Source organism: Protopterus annectens, chromosome 5.part0, assembly GCF_019279795.1.
Source record: "Protopterus annectens isolate FY-2018-M chromosome 5.part0, PAN1.0, whole genome shotgun sequence".
Taxonomy (NCBI): Eukaryota; Metazoa; Chordata; order Ceratodontiformes; family Protopteridae; genus Protopterus; species Protopterus annectens.
Genome location: NC_056735.1, coordinates 1,279,575,072 through 1,279,593,600, shown reverse-complemented (window position 1 = coordinate 1,279,593,600; position 18,529 = coordinate 1,279,575,072). Strand labels below are relative to the sequence as shown.

At 39.6% G+C, this 18,529-nt stretch overlaps 1 protein-coding gene across 2 annotated transcripts in view; it reads right to left on the bottom strand.

Moving 5' to 3' along the window:
- MYH15 (myosin heavy chain 15) overlaps nt 1–18,529 on the bottom strand; it is a 386,453-nt gene that overhangs the window by 268,344 nt on the left and 99,580 nt on the right. For both annotated transcript variants that reach the window (XM_044071103.1, XM_044071102.1), the window contains exon 8: nt 5,006–5,026. In XM_044071103.1, the coding sequence (XP_043927038.1) occupies nt 5,006–5,026 (21 nt within the window). The remainder of the gene's footprint in view (nt 1–5,005; nt 5,027–18,529) is intronic.

Sequence of the window (18,529 nt, the reverse complement as noted above, 5' to 3'; positions counted from 1 at the left end):
TGTTTAGCACTGCTTTATATTGCTTAACACATGGCAATCATGCCTCAGGTGGTGCTGCAGGGATGCCTATGTCGGATGCACATACTACACTCCCTATACATGTTTGAAAACAAGTAGTGTCAGGCTAGGCATCCCTTTTACTATATGTGTGAGTCAGAGAGAGGTATCATTTCCAGGGTTCCTACTGAGCCAGCGTATGTGCTATGCATTGCCTCTTTGCCAAGGCCAAAGCATACTGGGCACGCCTCCTTCTGCCTACTGGGGCAGGCTCAGATTGTTCCTCCTCTGAGTCACGCTCTGCCTGTGATGGCCTTGGCAATGGTGGGGGGCTGTTTGGGCCGGGACTATGCTGCTCCTGCTGCAGCTGTTTTCACAGGATCATATTATGTAGCACAGCACATACCATGACAATTTGGGTACATGTAGTTGGTGAGTACTGCAAGGCTCCACCAGATGTGTCCAGGCACCAGAACCGTGACTTGAGCAGCCCAAACATATGCTCAATTACATTTCGTGTTTGTGCGTGTGTCTCATTATGGCGTTCCTGTTCAGGTGTGTGTGCGTTTCTGATGGGTGTCATCAGCCACGGCTCCCATGCATAGCCAGCATCCCCCAATAGGTGACCATGAGGGATGTCCCCACTGGCAAATGTCTGGTACAGCTGTGTCAGATGCCAGATATGGGAATCATGGTAGCTGCCAGGGCAGCCAACACACACATTCAGTATTATGCCCCTGGCATCACACACAACCTAGCAGTTGATGGAGGGGAAGCCCTTGCGTTTAAAGTAGACCCTACCCCGCTCACCGGCTGGTGCTTTGATGCATATGTGCGTGCAGTCTATTGCACCCACTACCTCAGGGTATTCCACTATTTGCTGGAAGAGATGCCTATTGCTGGCCAATACCTTACGGGAATTGGAGAAATATACATGATCACCGACATGTGCTGACATGGCATCCAGGAACTGGTGCAGTACCCTGGATGCTGATGCCTGTGATATCCCCATCATATCACCAGTTGGTCTCTGGAAGGTACCTGTTGCTAATATTCTTAGGCCAACACATACCTTGGTTTCCACTGGGATGGGTTCCCCTCTGTTGGTTCTGTGTGTGAGGCGTGGCCTGCACAGCTCAACAATTTGCTGCAAGAGGTCTCTGCCCACTCTATAGCGCTCCACTATCTCCAGCTCATGTAGCTCCTGATAGGTTACCCTGGGCCTGTACACTACTTCCCCGTCTCCTCACTGTGGGTTGTCCAGCAGCATTCGCATTGTCACCACCCTCAGCATGTTGCATATGTCGCCTTATAACAGCAATGGCAGCCCCTAACATTTCTTTGTCTCTGTAAAGCTTTTTCAGTTTTCACTTCTATTAGCTTACTGCAGTGTTGCAGTGTCTCTGAGAGAAACATAGTGGAATGTTGTTTGCAGAGTTTTAAGTGCTGGGCTGAGCTGGGCTAGTGTACTGCCTGTGTAATTGCCTGATTCTGATTGTTTTCACCTGCTAGCTCTGCTAATACTCCCTGGTTAACTTCCTACTATTTGTTGTGCTTCCTTTTCCCTTTCTGTTTCCTCAGTGGGGCAGCACCGCGTACACAAGTGCAAACATGCTCACACCAGCTCACACGCATGCACACATACTTACACGGACTAAAACTTGCTTTTTCTTGCTAAAACGCGCACACACATGTGCATACGCGCTTACAAACATTTCAACAACCTTAGACATGCTTACTCCAGCTTAAATGCGCACACACAGGCGTACATGCGCGCACACAGTCTTACTCGGATATACAGGCACACACCCATGCGCAAACACGTTGCAAGCACTTCAGCAAGAAACTTTAGTGTTATCCACGGCATACACCTTCGATTTCTTGCCTTTAGCTAGGCTACCTGTTGACACACCTCTTCCAGTGATGAGTAACTGACAGCAAACACATGCCACTCTGCTCCAATGAGCTTCACATCTTTCATACATACCCCCCTCGTGATGTCACCTATCTTCTACTCTGATACTCCCCTTATCCTACTCCTACACTCCACTGACTGTGCTCATTTGCTATGTAAACTTGGGATTCACTACCCTTACCCTCATTTGCATAGGATTCCTACTAATGCTTGGTTACATCTCTTAGTGACAATTAAATCAATATTTGTGGATTTTAATTATTGGTTTTCTGGTTTTTAGAGCGCAGCACATTTGCGTGGTGCTGCACTACGCTTAAACTTCGGAGATCGGGATAAAAAAAAAAATTATTTTATTTTTATTTTGCATCGGTGAACATTGCCAATGGCCATATTTTTGGCCATTGGCATGCTTCCTCAAGTGGATGCATCCTTTTTTTGGGGCTGTCACGGCTCAGTTTTGCTATTTGCAGAATGGTACTCAGTTGTCAACAGAGTACATTTCTGCAAATAACACTACTCTTACTCGGACAGGTTCGGGTTTCCTGGATCACAAATTTACCTCATTTGCATAGCTTTCACCTGCAACTGAGGTAATTTGCATATCCTAGCCCTGTCCGTGTAACAGTCATTTTAGGAACTCTCTTGCACGCCCCTACCAGCTGTTCCTGGATCGCTCTGCGGACATGTTGGCTGCGTGGAGTCTTACTCTACTCTTAGACTCCGTGCAAGCCTTCGTGAATCCGGCCCAATGTAAATAAATTATTCATTATGATTCTATATCTGCGGCTGCTGTACCTGACTGAAGTGGAAACTGTAGCTTCCTATTGAAATGTCAACACTTGAAATGCTGTCTGCCAGCAAACAAAGAAAAAAAAGACCAAAAATGCAGGGGAAGAGCAAATATTAAATACCAGTCTTCTAAAAATTTCTTTTTTGCAGGAGGCAAGCCCCCTGTGTACCTTCAATACTTATAGATACCTGCTCCAAGATCACCATATCTCAGAGAAAAGAGAACTTTGTGAGAAATGGAGATTTCAACTTAGCATATGTAACTCCAGATAGTTGGCCATTCTGTCTCAGTATTATGGGACTCTCTATAGTGTGTCCCAACATTTCATATGGTTACTGGAGAATGTCCTAGGAATGGATGCAGTAAGCCCTAAGATGAAAATCAAACCTCAGTTTATCTGATTTTGGATAGATTGTGTTGGACATGTCTAGCATTGTTGCACTTTCCCACTTCCACTGGGGAGTAAGCCCTCATGAAGATATTTGCTTATAGCTTGTGAAGATTTTTGCCACATATGAAAAGGCATCTCTCACATGTTTATAAAGGTGTCGGGCAATTTTATTGAGAGTCAGCTCATCAGAACTTTGTTTCATTCAGTTTGTTCCCTTCCCTTGAAATGGTGTAAACTCAGATCTTATTTATTTGTTAAATGGGGAGTCCCTTTCAAAACTCACAGAAACACTAATTTATATGAAGCAAACTTGACTACAAGTTATTTTTTTGAATTTGCACCAGCTTTAAATGTGTTCATACAGCTTGACATTGTGAAATATAGACTCAGCCTAAAACTTTTAGCAAAGCCAAAAATAATTGTATTGGCAGCCTTTCTTTTTTACTGTGGAAGAATGTCATATCCATAGCCATGTAGGGACTTTGCCTCTGCTCTGGTAAATAGTAACCAGTTTCAAGAATCCGTACAGTTATTTCCCCAAATTTCAACATTTCAGTGAATTCTAAAATTCATCTGAAAGTGCAGATCCTATAAAGCAGCAATAATGCCATTTAAGACAGTGGACATATGAAACTAGTATGAATACCACAGGAAGATGGTTACTGAATCACAGCATGATGGGAGATTGAGTTCAGAGCTTTATATTAAGACATATTGCTTTTTTATTTACTCAGGTCTACCCATCAGTATATTATTGTAGAAAGTGTATGCAAGACTATTTTACTAAGTTTTTTTGCCCCTGAAACCATACTCTGCCAACAATCAGCGCCTTGTGATTTATCAGTCCATTCATTTCCCACTGAGGCAGATCAAGGGGCTGTCATCCTCGCAGACAGCAGGGTCTCACCACCAGCTTGAAGAATTCCTAATTCCTCCAACAGCATCTAATGGACATAGTGGACATCATCCCAACAGCTTCCAATGGACACTTGTGATGGCGGTCTATGTTGGGGGAGTATGTCAGCCCCCTGACCTACATAACTATGGTGAGGCAGCAAATCTCTCTGGCACAGACTACATGAGCTGCTCCATCCACAGCATCCTTTAAGTGTTGCCCAGGTGATGAGCCAAGCCACCATCCACCATTCCCCAGGATTGGTAAGCTATGTGCCATTCACTCCCATCTTCCCATCCTGCTCCCTCTGTCTCCTATGTCCTATAGATAACTATGGATCATCTGGGTCACAGTTAGGGCTTCATCCTTCTGTACCATGGGGGAGCCCAAAACCATACTGTTTAGAGTTAGTTCTTGTGTTTATTTGCAAATGATATGGTTTAGATGTAAAACATTAATTTATTTGTTTTTATTTCTGATAGCAACATAAAGTAATATGTATATAAGTGGTAAAATGTAAGGGTCCCAACATTTTGTAGCAGGTTAGCACATGTCAAATCTCTATAGGTTAAGGAATATTCTAGAGGTAAACAGGATAAGTAAACCTGAGAGACAGGACAAGGAAACAGCATGGGCACAAATTTTGTGTGAAAACCATCGATGACTTTAAATATGCTACCACTTTATTTACTTTTCCTGAAAATATTTTGCTAAAGGAAAAAATGTTTTACATACACAACTATAATTTCAGGTGGAAACAGGAGATAAATAATTTGCTTTAAGGCATAGACAGGTGGGTGGACAGAACAGAGTTCCAAAACCAATCAGTAATGTTTCCTGAAATATGTGTGTACTGTTTACACCTGTACTGGTGAGCAAGCACATGCACTGATCCACATTTTTTTCTGCGGTCTATGTCTTAAGGAGTCTATTTCAATTATTGCTACTAGAATAAATATATATTTTTAACACAGGTGTTTTTCATGTGATTCTGTATTTTTATTACAAAATACTTACCCCAGTTTTAGTGGCTGGTTGCTGCAAATTAAAGAAAAGAACAGCACATATTAGTTTCATGTTAAATAATTAATTTTCAAGGCAAACATTCATTATATACAAAAAACATACACAACATGGTCACTCTTTGCTTCTTCACAGTATTATAATCACAGTGAGGTAGACTATGATGGCATAGTACTTGGCAAAAGAGAAAGAAAAGAGAAAAAAGAAATACATAAACAGAACAATTCCAGGGATCAGAAAGGAATATCGTGAGCAGGAAGCCTTACCACCAACAACTCCCCCATTTGTGGTAACCTTTTCCAATTCATAAACCACCCTACCACTGAGGTTTCCTGTTAATGGGAGCATCACAGTGAAGACTGGTCTGTCTGACTGAGCTGCATGTAAATGATGCAATCTGGAGGGAATAGCCAAGCAAGCAATAATGCCCGGCAGGGTGTTTGTTATGGCAGAGGGCCTCTACTCCCCTGGAAGGGCATTAATTACACATTAACACACACAACCTGGAGACATTATTGCACTTAGAGAATGGGCTCTCTGTAAAATCGTTGTGTTTTACTTGCTTATTTATTTTTAAGTACTGTATTTTTTTGTATATTTTTGATGCAAAATAGTTCCTCTGCCTACTATTTCAAACTTTTTGTAGTATATGTTAATGGTGTTGGAAGAAGCATTTTACATCAAAAATAGATAAAAAATAGAGTACTTAAAAAAGAAATATGTAAGTACAACACAAACAGAACATTCTCTCCCTCTCATACAAAGTCACTTCTGCTTTCACACACATTCAATCAAGATTGCTCTCGCTCTCTATAGCGCTCTCTCTCTCTCTCTCTCTCTCTCATACACACACACACACACACACACACACACACACACACACACACACACACACACACACACACACACACACACACAGTCTTCTCTGCTTTCATACATGCACTCACACAAGATCACTGTCACTCTCGATATCTCTCTCACACAGTCACTTCTGCATTCACACACGCACTCACTCACACACATCGCTCTCAATCTCTCTCAATCTTTCTTTCTCTCTCTCTCTCACACACACACAGTCACTTCTGCATTCATATAGGCATTTATTTATTTATCTATTTATTGACATTTGTTAACCAGGTTGGTCCAGCTGGGGTTGTGGCCCATTTTCAGGGGAGACCCGTGGAGAAAAGCTCCATTAATAGACTTTAATAGTACATTACAATGCTAACAGTTTTTGAGTTAATACAGATATCAGAGACAGAACAGATTTACATACGTTGTTATACAGGAAAGGTCAATATACAAAGTAGAAAGCATACATGAAGCAAAATCACACATAATATTTTACATGGAGAGTATATTTAAGTACAAAGTAAAAAAATATATATATATTATATTTTTTTTCCATAGTCTTTGATTGACTGAAATTAATATAGGGCAATTTACATGGAGTTGCACATAGTGGTGGAGTAAACTTCATGTGAAAGGAGTGTAAGGGGGCTAAGAAGGGTCGTGGCAGGGGCAAGTCTTGTTGTTGAGTAGATGAGTTTTTATTTCATTTTTAAAATGAGAGGAGTGGGTAATGTAAAGTATGTCAAGGGGAAGTTTGTTCCAGGTATGGGCAACAAGAGTGTTTATATGGCATTTTGCCTACAGATTTTTTTGCTCAGTAGATGTCCAGTAGCTGCTGGTTTGAAGTACAGAGGGTCCGAGATGGAGTATAGGTAGAGATTAAAAAAGAGAGAGATGGACAAAATGAGGGTTTATAAAGAACAGAATGCAGCATATGAAACTGAGGGTTTATATCATAACATCAAAGTAGTAAAACATTGAATGTTATAATATCGAACCCAAATCAGCGAATGCTGAAAATAGTGAAGCTGCAGAAGATCAACTTCTTTCCTAGGGAAAGAATTCGGTGGACTGTGTCTGCCACTTCACTATTTTCTCCACTGTGGTGCGAAGGTTACGGACCGGGTTAAGGTAAGTGTGTGAACGGATCGGGTTAAGGTAAGTGTGGGAATGGGATAGTTAGGGACCTTAGGGTTAGGGAGCAGGTAAGGTGAGTGGGTGATAGTTAGGGGCCTTAGGGTTAGGGAGCGGGTAAGGTGAGTGTGCGATAGTTAGGGACCTTAGAGTTAGGGAGCGAGTAAGGTGAGTGTATGATAGTTACGGACCTTAGGGTTAGGGAGTGGGTAAGGTGAGTGTGCGATAGTTACGAACCTTAGGGTTAGGGTTTGGGTTAAGGTAAGTGGATAGATAGCAGTGTATATACAGTTTAGTGTAGGGTTAGAAGTAGGATTTTAAGTGTATATGTGTGGATTACTTTTGTTGGTGTGCTTGTGTTGTGTGTATGTTTCTCGGAATAGCAAATTTTTTCCCTGGGAAAAAATTTGCTGTTCTGAGCTTTCGATTATATCACATTTCGAAATTCCAAGTTCGAGCTTATGGTGTTCAATATTTTGGGATTTTGATTATGTGACATACACCTGAAACTGAGATAGCAGCAGTTGTTGGGGAAGTTCATGCCATTGGAGAGAGTTTAATGCAATACAGTGGTGTGAACTGTATGGGGAGTTAGTAATGAATCTAGTTATTTTGTGGTCAGTTTGCTGGAGTTTATTCAGAGTAGTGGCCTGAATGTTGGTAAGAACTGGAGCGGCATATAGGAGAGAGTGGAGGAGGAGCTCTTGTTCTATTCACACAAGACCGCTTTCTCTTGCTCTCTTTCTCTCTCAAACACACATACACACACACACAGTCACTTCTGCTTTCATACACGGACTCACATAAGAAAGCTCTCTTTTTGTCTTCTTCGATCTCTCTCACGAACACAGTCATTCATACACAAATTCACTCACATACACAGACAGAAAAAATAAACAGACATACATATACACTCGCACACACACACACACACACACACACACACACACACACACACACACACTTCTTTCTGTTTTGCTGTTTTTACACTTGCTAAACAATGAAAGCACTGCTTAGCGAGTGCAAAAGTAATGGTTGCCATTAGTTTTTTAGAAGTCCAAGCTGCACGGCAGCTTGATATGCTGCTGTGAAGCAGTGGACCCATTTTTCAATGGGCATTACTTGTACATTAATACCAATCAGGGTACGAATGCACAGTTTTGTGCATTCTCTAATGTTAGTTAGCCATATACTCTTCCTTGGAAGTGCCCACAGTTCCCAATTTATGCTGCTGAGCAATTCAGACAATCACTCAGCAGAGCAAATTGCCTTAGGTAGAAGAACAATTTAACATTGTCAAAAAACAACAATCACCCATTAATTCCAAAGGAAACACTCGCACTCCAGTTAAGTTCAATAAAGTTCACCGAAGACAAGGAGGGGCTAGTGAATATGCGTGGTAGTAAGAATGCATGTGTGTGTGTGTGTGTGTGTGTGTGTGTGTGTGTGTGTGTGTGTGTGTGTGTGTGTGTGTGTGTGTGTGTGTGTGTGTGTGTGTGTGTGTGTGTGTGTCTGCAAAGGCATGAATGAAACTGGATGAATTTGTGTGGGTGTATGGGTGTCGGTATGGATGCCTATTTGTGTATATGTGACAATGTGTACGTGTGTGTCTGTCTTGCAACCTCTTACTGCAAGGATTCTGAACAAAGCCAAATATAATAGGGGGAGACAAAGGCTGAGACTCAGTGACAGATTTTAAATATATTTCTTATGACTTTATAAAGTTCCCATAATAACAGGTTTTTCATTACCATGCATTTTTCTGAGGGATATGAAGTCTGAAACTCAAATGTTTGTCATTATTTAGTGAATTTAAATTTCAATGATTTATCAGAAAACCACAACTTTTATGAGGAACAGGTCAAAAACATCTGGCACAAATCTGAAAATTCTGCAAAAAATCAAAACAATTTAGAGTTATTCTACCTGTGTGTTAGAGAGTTAAGAGTCTGGATGTGTGTGTGTGTGTGTGTGTGTGTTGGGTGAGAGGGGCCTTTGTCAGTGCAACACATGAGCTGCCAGGGTAAAATACTACCTCCATCACAGGTCTGGCAGCCCAAAGAAAATGATTTAGAGATATGCTAATGTGCAAATAATGAGGTTTTCCTCATAGCAGTCATAGCTGTCTCTGAATCGCATTTTTCCCCCGGATGTGTAAACCGACCTACTTGTAGCAGACAATTTACAAGAATTGTGTGGTAAAGTTTAAAGTTTATGCTAGTCATGTTATCATATTTTGAAAACAAGATAAAGAAGATAAAGTGTTACAAAATACTTAGGATACGTTAACAAAACAACAGATAAAGAAACTGACTCCACATATATGTAACTAGTAGAACCACTTCCCTCAAAAGTGTTTTTCTTCTTTTTCTGCTGTTCATTTCAGCAGCAAACACCATTAAGGGAAAAGGCTGATGCACAGGGCTTAAGACAGTGATTAGTTTTATTCCAAGTTTTCCTGCATAAAGACAGAAGACTGGGTGAACTGAAAACCATATAAAACCACCAGTACTGAAATATGTTGACGTAGCATAAATAGATGTTTTAATCAATATCAAAGATTATTTCTTTATAATAACATATTATTGTTTATAACAACCAAAAGGGCTAAGGGCCACAGCTAGTGAAGAAGCAGCATATAACATAACTTTGTTTCCATGTTACTTTCCTAAGCTTACGAGAAGCATCTTTGTCACCAGGCACTATTCAGTGACGTTTTCATTGAGGTGGAGGTAAGACTGTATACCCCATATCTTTATTACTATAACAATAACTGTTAAAGTTCAGTGAAAGATGTATTCTTTAACCTCAAAGCAGTTAAGAGCCTTTTGTGTGCATGTGTATGAGACAGGGAGACAGAGACAGAGAGAGTGAGAGAAATCACAAAGACACTGGACTATAGATATGAATACATATATTTATTGCATCAGCATAGGTTTTGCAGTCACTTGAGCTTTGGGGCTGGCAAAACCTTCATCAGGAATTAGCAAGTTATTGATTTTAGATTCAGTGCCTAAATTTCCACTTGTGCTTGGAAAAGCAATTACATCACTTATTTCCTTCTGGATAAAAAAATACTTGAGAAATGCCAGTGTGGAAAACAAATGCAAGCTTAGATGCTGAATATGACTGTGTGTGTGTGTGTGTGTGTGTGTGTGTGTGTGTGTGTGTGTGTGTGTGTGTGTGTGTGTGTGTGTGTGCGAGAGAGGGGAGAGAAACAGAGACAGAGAGAAAGAGAGTGTGAGAGCCTGAAACTGTAGAAGGCCAGGTCATGCCCAGCTAGAAAAAACAAAGTTTTTTCATGTTACATTAGACTCAGTGCTCATTTAGCAGAGAAAAAGACAGTTCAGACAGTCTGCTCTGAGATTTAATGAGAAAGTAAATCATAATACATTACATTAAGAGAGAGAAAAAGAAAAAACATTGTTTTGTTAGTCTAAGATTTTGCCAGATACCTCTGAAAACAAGTAGTACTGTACAGAGTTTTGTTATACTGTTAAGATGGTCTGAACATTAAGCTCTTACTGGCTGTTAAGCTTAATGTTACTAGTGTTTTCATTAGACTGTTACCTTGCATGAAAATAACGGGTCTATATTGAAACATCGAATGCTTAAAACAGCGAACGATGTTTCAGCGACCCTTTTTCAGTGAAAGCTGAAACTGTCGACACCTCAGAACAGCAATTTCTTTCCTAGGAAAATAAATCGCTGTTCCAACCAAAAAAAAAAAACCAACAGTAAACACTTCCAAACACATACACATGTAACTTAATCCTATTTCTACCCCCCCAAAAAAAACAGTAAACAGCTGAAAAACACATATGCACGTAACTCAACCATACATCTAACAGAAAAAAAAGTAAACATTTTAAAACATATGCACTTATCTTAACCTGCACCCTAACCCTAAGGTCAGTAACTGTTGCACATTTACAGAAACAGTTCCAAACACATACACACTTACCTTAACCCTAATTCTACCCCCCCAAAACAAAAGTAAACAGCTTAAAACACATATGCACTTAACTCTAACATCTACATCTAACGCAAAAAACAAAAAAGTAAACACTTTCATACATATGCACTTACCTTAACCCGCACCCTAACCCTAAGGTCAGTAACTCTTGCACATTTATGCTCGGGAGCTATACCGGATAAGGGAATCTCTGAGACCATACTACAGTGCAGAACACGGCAAAGCAACGAAGCGGTCAAGCAACTTCTTTCCCAGGGAAAGAATTTCTGAACAGTCGCTTCGCTGTTTTGCCTTTTTGCTCTTCATCTGTCAATGAAAATGCATTTGACAAAATGCGTTTTCGTCGTTCTAATAGGAACTCGAAAATAACTACTCTCTTTTATAATGAAGAAAACACAAATCCCATTAATCTTAACAGTTACTATAACTTTCTGAAACAGTCAGCAGTTTGGATTCTGGTTAAATTCATAATAAAATCATGCATCAACTCAGAAAATCCATAGAGCATCCACAGATATAAATGCTTCACTATTCTGCTTTCCTTGATTGGGTAGTCATTTCTCCAATAATTATATTAACATTTTGCTGCTATCCCATTTCCATGCCTTACTGATCCCATAAACAGCTTTTTAGAACCTACTGATTAACACAAAATTTCCAAAACAAAGTGGCTATTGCATTAATAAAACTCTCAAAAAGGGCTTTCTTATAGTATGGCTAACTAAGAGATAATCTGAAAGTAGAAAAACGTTCTATTAGTCTTTGACCTTATGTGTAACTCAGAAAACATCCTTTAGTACTTAGCTTTTTCTGTGTATTAGTTCCTTAAGCCTATCATTCTGTTTAATCCTCCCACCAAAATCAGAAAGAATTACTATAATCACCCATCTCTTGTTTAAGTAAAAAATTGCTGACAGAACTTCATGTAAAAATGACCAATTGATCCTGTAAGCAAAACAACCAGGAGCAAAGAATCCATGCAATCATATGACCATGATGACATAAAATAAGACAACAGGATCAGAAAGCTTGAAAACCAAGCTCTGAAAAACACCAACATTAAACATAAAAATGATCATGAAAATTATAATAATCAACCTGAAGTAATGCATACACTAACCATTTGAAGCTGTTTCCATTTGTTAAATATATTCATACGAATCTATTGTGTATGACCGAACCTCCCTAATGTCGAATGTAAACCATCAGCAAAATAAGTTTGATCGCGCACAACAGCAAAAAAAACAAAACAATAACGTGAGAGAAACTATTTCCTCTCTAAATATTAAAATGAATTCTCCCCCACCCTGTAACACTAGTTTCAGACTGGTCTGAATAGTGGCAGTGCTATGGAAAGGTTTTAATGACTTTAAGGTGTAGGGTTAGGGTTGGGGGAAGGGGAAGCATTAGCGTTAGGGTTAGTACCCATTACTACTGTGGTACTACACAGTACAGTGAAGGTGTTGTAGGCTCTGATGAATCTGAGTAAAGACCATCAGAACCAGCCTTTCATAGTTAGTGCAAGATTTTATGGGGTGGAAATATGAAATCCAAAAGCCAAAAGATGAGCCAGCAAACTGTGAGACTGATTTGATATTTATTCAATGAAAAAACAAACCGGTTTCGGCCGGTATACACCACAGCCTTCCTCAGTGTAACTTAAAAACATTGAAAATGGTCCTTTTATAGATGTGCTTTAATTAAGTCAAACATGTGATTGGATAATCAAAATTGTTCATTTAATCCAGGTGGGAATAAACCTCCCAGTTTAACAATCCACTTCTTTTCTTTAGTATCCAGAATGGAATGCCATCCTGCTTTGTTAGATTTATTACCTTTTATAATGTCAATGACCATGATACTGAACTTGGCAGATAAATGTTTGGTGGAATGTTTAAATAGAGCACTACTTGGTTTTTTGTTTCTCAAGTCACTAGTGTGTTCAGAAATTCTTAATCTAAGTGGCCGTGAAGTTTGGCCTATATAAAAGGCACCACAGCTGCATGTAACTAAATAAATCAGCCATTCACTGCTACAATTGTCAATAAAGTTAATGTCATAAACTGTGCTGCAGTTCTTACTTGTAAGTTGTTTGGATTTAAAAACTTTACTGCAATGAGTGCAATGACCACATAGATAACATCCCATGAGTACCTCACCCGTGAGTGTGGTTTGTACTTCTTGAAAGGATCTTTTGGAATGTGAATGTTTATAATGGTTGAAGTGTGAAGCTAGATTTTTGCCCTTACGGAATGAAAAATAACATCTGTCTGATAGAACACTAGATATGTTGTGATCACTCTGCAGAATATTCCAGTGTCAGTATTAATTAACAAATCGGAATTCCTACCATATGTAGTGACTAACCTGATAGGTGACAGCCTATGTTGCTCAGGTTGTTTATATTCCAAAAGGTCTTCTCTTTTTAGTGTACTGGCCCAATTGCTGGCCTGTAGAACATGTCACATCTGATAGCCCCTGTCCTTGAATCTACGAGTCAGATCCTGTTTATATTCCTGGAAAGTGGAATCCCTAAAACAAATGTGTCTCATTCTGATGTACTGGGATTTGGGGATATTTCTTGTTATATGAGGTGGATGGAAGATGGATTCACGGAGGAGGGTGTTGTATTGGGGATACTTCCAGAAAACTTCAGTACATAATGTGTGATCTGATTTCCTAGAGATAGAAACATCCAAAAAAGTGATTGTGTTTAAGTCAAAGCTAACCGTTAAGTGTAAACCCCATTTGTTTTCATTTAAGTATTCAATTAATTCAGAAAAATATTCCACATCCGCCCTCCATACCATCCAGCAATCATCCAGATAACGCATCCATATGTCCATCTCTGTCAGGTATAAATTGTGGCCTGCATCGTAAATAAGCTGTTCCTCAAAAAAGGCCATAAAAAGGTCAGCATAAATGGGGGCAAAGGATATCCCCATAGCCGTACCCTTAATTTGCCAATAGCAGGTGTCCTGATAGAAAATACATTGTTAGTTAGAACATGCTCTGTCAGGCCTAATAGAAAAGTATTGAATCCTGGCTGATACAATTGTGATTTATTTAACCAGTATTCAAGGGCCTCTAGGCCAGCAGCATGAGGAATGTTAGTATAAAGGGCACTAACGTCTAGAGTACACATCAACCATTCCAGTTTGAGTTGGGTGTCTGAGATGATTTTCAGAAATTCAGTGCTATCTTGTATGCGTGACCTGACCCACTTCAATAAAGTTTTAAGGTGTTTGGTAAGAAATAATGACAATGGCTCAGTAACAGAGCCTCTCCCAGACACAACTGGTCTCCCAGGTGGTTTAACAGGATCCTTGTGTATTTTGGGCAAAAAATATATATGCTGGCTCATGGGATCCTTGATTGTAAGCTGTTGCCTGACTTTGTCACTGATAATACCTTCATCTTTGGCTAATAATAGAAATTCATCTATCTGTTTTTTAAACTTAAAGGTGGGGTCCAGGGGCATCTCAAGATAATACTGCCTGTCCTGAAGTTGTCTTTTTGCTTCCGCATCGTATTGAAGCCAATTCATTACTACTACGGCCCCACCTTTATCAGCAGAAAGAATCACAATGTCTTTGTTGTTTTGTAATTCAAATAGTGCATCTCTTTCAATCTATGAGAGATTGTTTTGTTTGTAATTAAATTCACCCTTGTGATAGTGTAGATCTTTGAGAACACTACTTTGAAATCGGTGTACCGTGGGATTCATAGGAGGAATATACCTAGATTTTTTGTCTGAATATTTGTCTGAATTCATTGAATACGTAAATGAAAACAAATGGGGTTTACACTTCAGGGTTAGCTTTGACTTAAACACAATCACTTTTTTGAATGTGTCTGTCTCTAGGAAATCAGATCACACATTATGTACTGAAGTTTTCTGGAAGTATCCCCAATACAACACCCTCCTCCATGCATCCAGCTTCCATCCACCAAGTATAACAAGAAATATCCACAAATCCCAGTACATCAGAATGAGATGCATTTGTTCTAGGTTTCCACTTTCCAGGAATATAGACAGGATCTGACTTACAGATTCAAAGACAGGGGCTATCAGATGGGACATGTTCTACAGGCCAGCAATTGGGCCAATACACTAAAAAGAGAAGACCTTTTGGAATATAAACAACATGAGCAACATAGGCTGTTACCTATCAGGTTAGTCACTACTTATGGTAGGAATTCCGATTTGTTAATTAATAGTGTACAAAGACACTGGAATATTCTAGAGTGATCACAACCTATCTAATGTTCTATCAGACAGATGTTATTTTTCATTCCATAAGGGCAGAAATCTAGCTTCACCATTATAAACATTCACATTCCAAAACATCCTTTCAAGAAGTACAAACCACACTCACAGGCGAGGTACTCACGGGATGTTATCCATGTGGTCATTGCACTCATTGCAGTAAAGTTTTTAAGTCCAAACAATTTACAGGTAAGAACTGCGGCACAGTTTATGACATTAAACTTTTTGCCAGTTGTAGCAGTGAATGGCTGATTTATTTAGCTACATGCAGCTGTGGTGCCTTCTATATAGGCCAAACCATGGCCACTTAGATTAAGAATTTCTGAACACACTAGTGACTTGAGAAACAAAAAAACAAGTAGTGCTCTATTTAAACATTCCACCAAACATTTGTCTGCCAAGTTCAGTTTCATGGTCATTGACATTATAAAAGGTAATAAATCTAACAAAGCAAGATGGCATTCCATTCTGGACACTAAAGAAAAGAAGTGGATTGTTAAACTGGGAGGTTTATTTCCACCTGGATTAAATGAACAATTTTGATTATCCAATCACATGTTTGACTTAAAGCACATCTATAAAAGGATCATTTTCAATGTTTTTAAGTTACACTGAGGAAGGCTGTGGTGTACACCGGCCGAAACTGTTTTTTTTTTTCATTGAATAAATATCAATTCAGTCTCACAGTTTGCTGGCTCATCTTTTGGCTTTTGGATTTTATATTACTGGAGACGTGCAATTGCCTTTCGTGCAGGGGAAATTCTTTTTGTGGAAATATGAAGCTAGAAATTAGCTCAAAAGGTGGGCATAATAGTATACTAGTAAACTATGTAAATAAATTGACAGCACAAAAATGATCCAAAATTGCTTCAAAACTAGAGCAGATAGCTTACCTATGAGACCCTCTATTCATAAAGCCCTGTACAAACCATTTAATGCTCTATACATATAGGACTTATGCCGTTAACACAGTCCACTGAAGTCAATGGTAAGCACTGTACTAACCTGAACAAGAGAGAAAAATGGATGACTGGAATACATGCAAATCTGGTTACTGAGAAAACTAAAATATCCTGTACCAGAGAATAGGGGAATCAAAACCCTTGTATTACATGTATTTATAGAGCCTCTATGTTACAAACATGAGCTTTTGTGCTTAACATTCATAAGAGGGATCAGAAAATATCACTATTTCTAGAATTAAATTGAAATTCAAACTCCACACCCTAGCTATTTAAATATTATAACTTTCAGAGTACTTTCTCTTGGTGGAAATATGAATCACACAGAGAACACATTCTCAACCTTTAAAACCAAAAGATCTGAATTACACATTAGAATGTGAAACAATAGCTAGACAATGAAAAGCTAACGGTCAGCTGCTTACCTGGATGCAGGACCCGCAATATCATACATGCAGTCAAGTTACTGCACCATAGGTACAAATATGATTCTGTCATAGTGGATGTGGTTATAAATGGCCTGAGATGTATCACACTGTACTATATGAAAAGATACATTATGGATCTCTCTGAATATGTGTCACAGACAGGTATGTACCTTGCATTGAGCAGCATTTTACCTTCACAAAGGATGATACCACAGTATAAAAAAAAAAGATTGATTTTAACAATAAGCTTAGTTTCTGGTGACAGTAGATGGATTCTATATCTATTAGCATGGGAGGAAATGGTTAAGACCACATTAACAGTGACTAAAATTGTATTCACTGCCTGTGCCTTTTATAGGCAATGACAAAAATTCCAACACAGCAAAAAAAAAAAAAAAAAAAAAAAAAAAAAAAAAAACCTCAAAGCTACTTTAAGGTAGTATTGCACAATGCTAGGACTCTCAAAAAATCCACATCCTAGAAGCTCTCCTCACTCTGGAGAATACAGAAACATACACTGCCTAAAAACTCACATGCATGTTTCCTGGACTTTATTAACACATACATAACCAGATACCGATTTGCTGTATCCAGGACTGTTTGCAAGCTTCTGAGCTCCCAAGCCTTTCTGTGTTGGAGGGAAGCCTTCTAGCTTAATTTTGTTTCTTAGAACTAGCCAGTTTTATAGTTTCAGCACTCAAATCTGTTTCTTTGAGCTCAGCACTTGTTCAGAACTCATTGTAAGCACTAAATAAGCTACAAATTACTACAGCACTCAGCTTTCCTCACTTGTCTAGAGGAAAACAGTTTTTAGTACTTAATAAATAAGCACCTATCCAGGCATGTCTAAGGGTCAACTCCCAGTGTTTTCTCCTGTCTACCTGATGAATCTGGGCATCTTGGGGCAATGCAGCAATTGCCTCAGGTACACAGACAACCCTCTCCTCCTACCACCCAACACTACAACCTGTGAGAGATGCACTTATATAACCAAACTGGAAGCAAAGCTCTCTTCACCCAAGACTGGACTAAACAGTCAAGAGGAGACGGTAAACACTTGCACCACACCACACATAGTCCCTCAAAACCTATACAACCAAAACCCACACATAGAAACAAAAAACATACACCTACATTCGTGGAGGCTCTCAAAAAAATCTACCCAGGCAACAGGGACCTCCAAAGCAGAAATGCAAGCAACCTCCACCCCCCAACACAACCCAATGACACATAGCCCACAAACTAAGTGTGCCACTCAACCACAGCTCATAAGGCATAACAACGTACCTAACACTCTGGTCATAGGTGACTCTGTAGTCAGGCACACTGATGTTCCACTCACCAAGCTAAACAAGGAGGCAGTCACTGTCAGCTGCCTGTCAGGTGCCAGGATCCGCCACATAACGCATGCACTCAGGTCACTCCACAGCAAGTACAAATATGACTCTGTCATTGTCCATGTTGGTGTGAATGACCTGAGACTTACCACTCTGGACTACATGAAAAGAGACATGGAGGAGCTTTCTGATCTTGTAGCCCAGGCAGGTATGACCCTAGCCCTGAGTAGCATCCTGCCATCACCCGGTACAAGGACAAAATGATTGACTTCAACAATTGGCTAAGCTTCTGGTGCCATTCTAAGGGGATCCAGTATCTGCCTGCCTGGGATGAGATGATCGACAAACCACTATGCTTTGCCAGAGATGGCCTGCACCTGTCTCCCTTGGGATTCTGTATACTGGCTAAGGCTCTTGCCACCCCTATAGTGCCTTTTTTAGGCAAGATTCAAATGACAAATTCACCACCATAACAGGTACAATCAAGCAAAATCTGAGGGTAATGCAACTCAATGCTAGAAGTCTAAACCTCAAAATGCACTCACTTCAGGCACTCCTT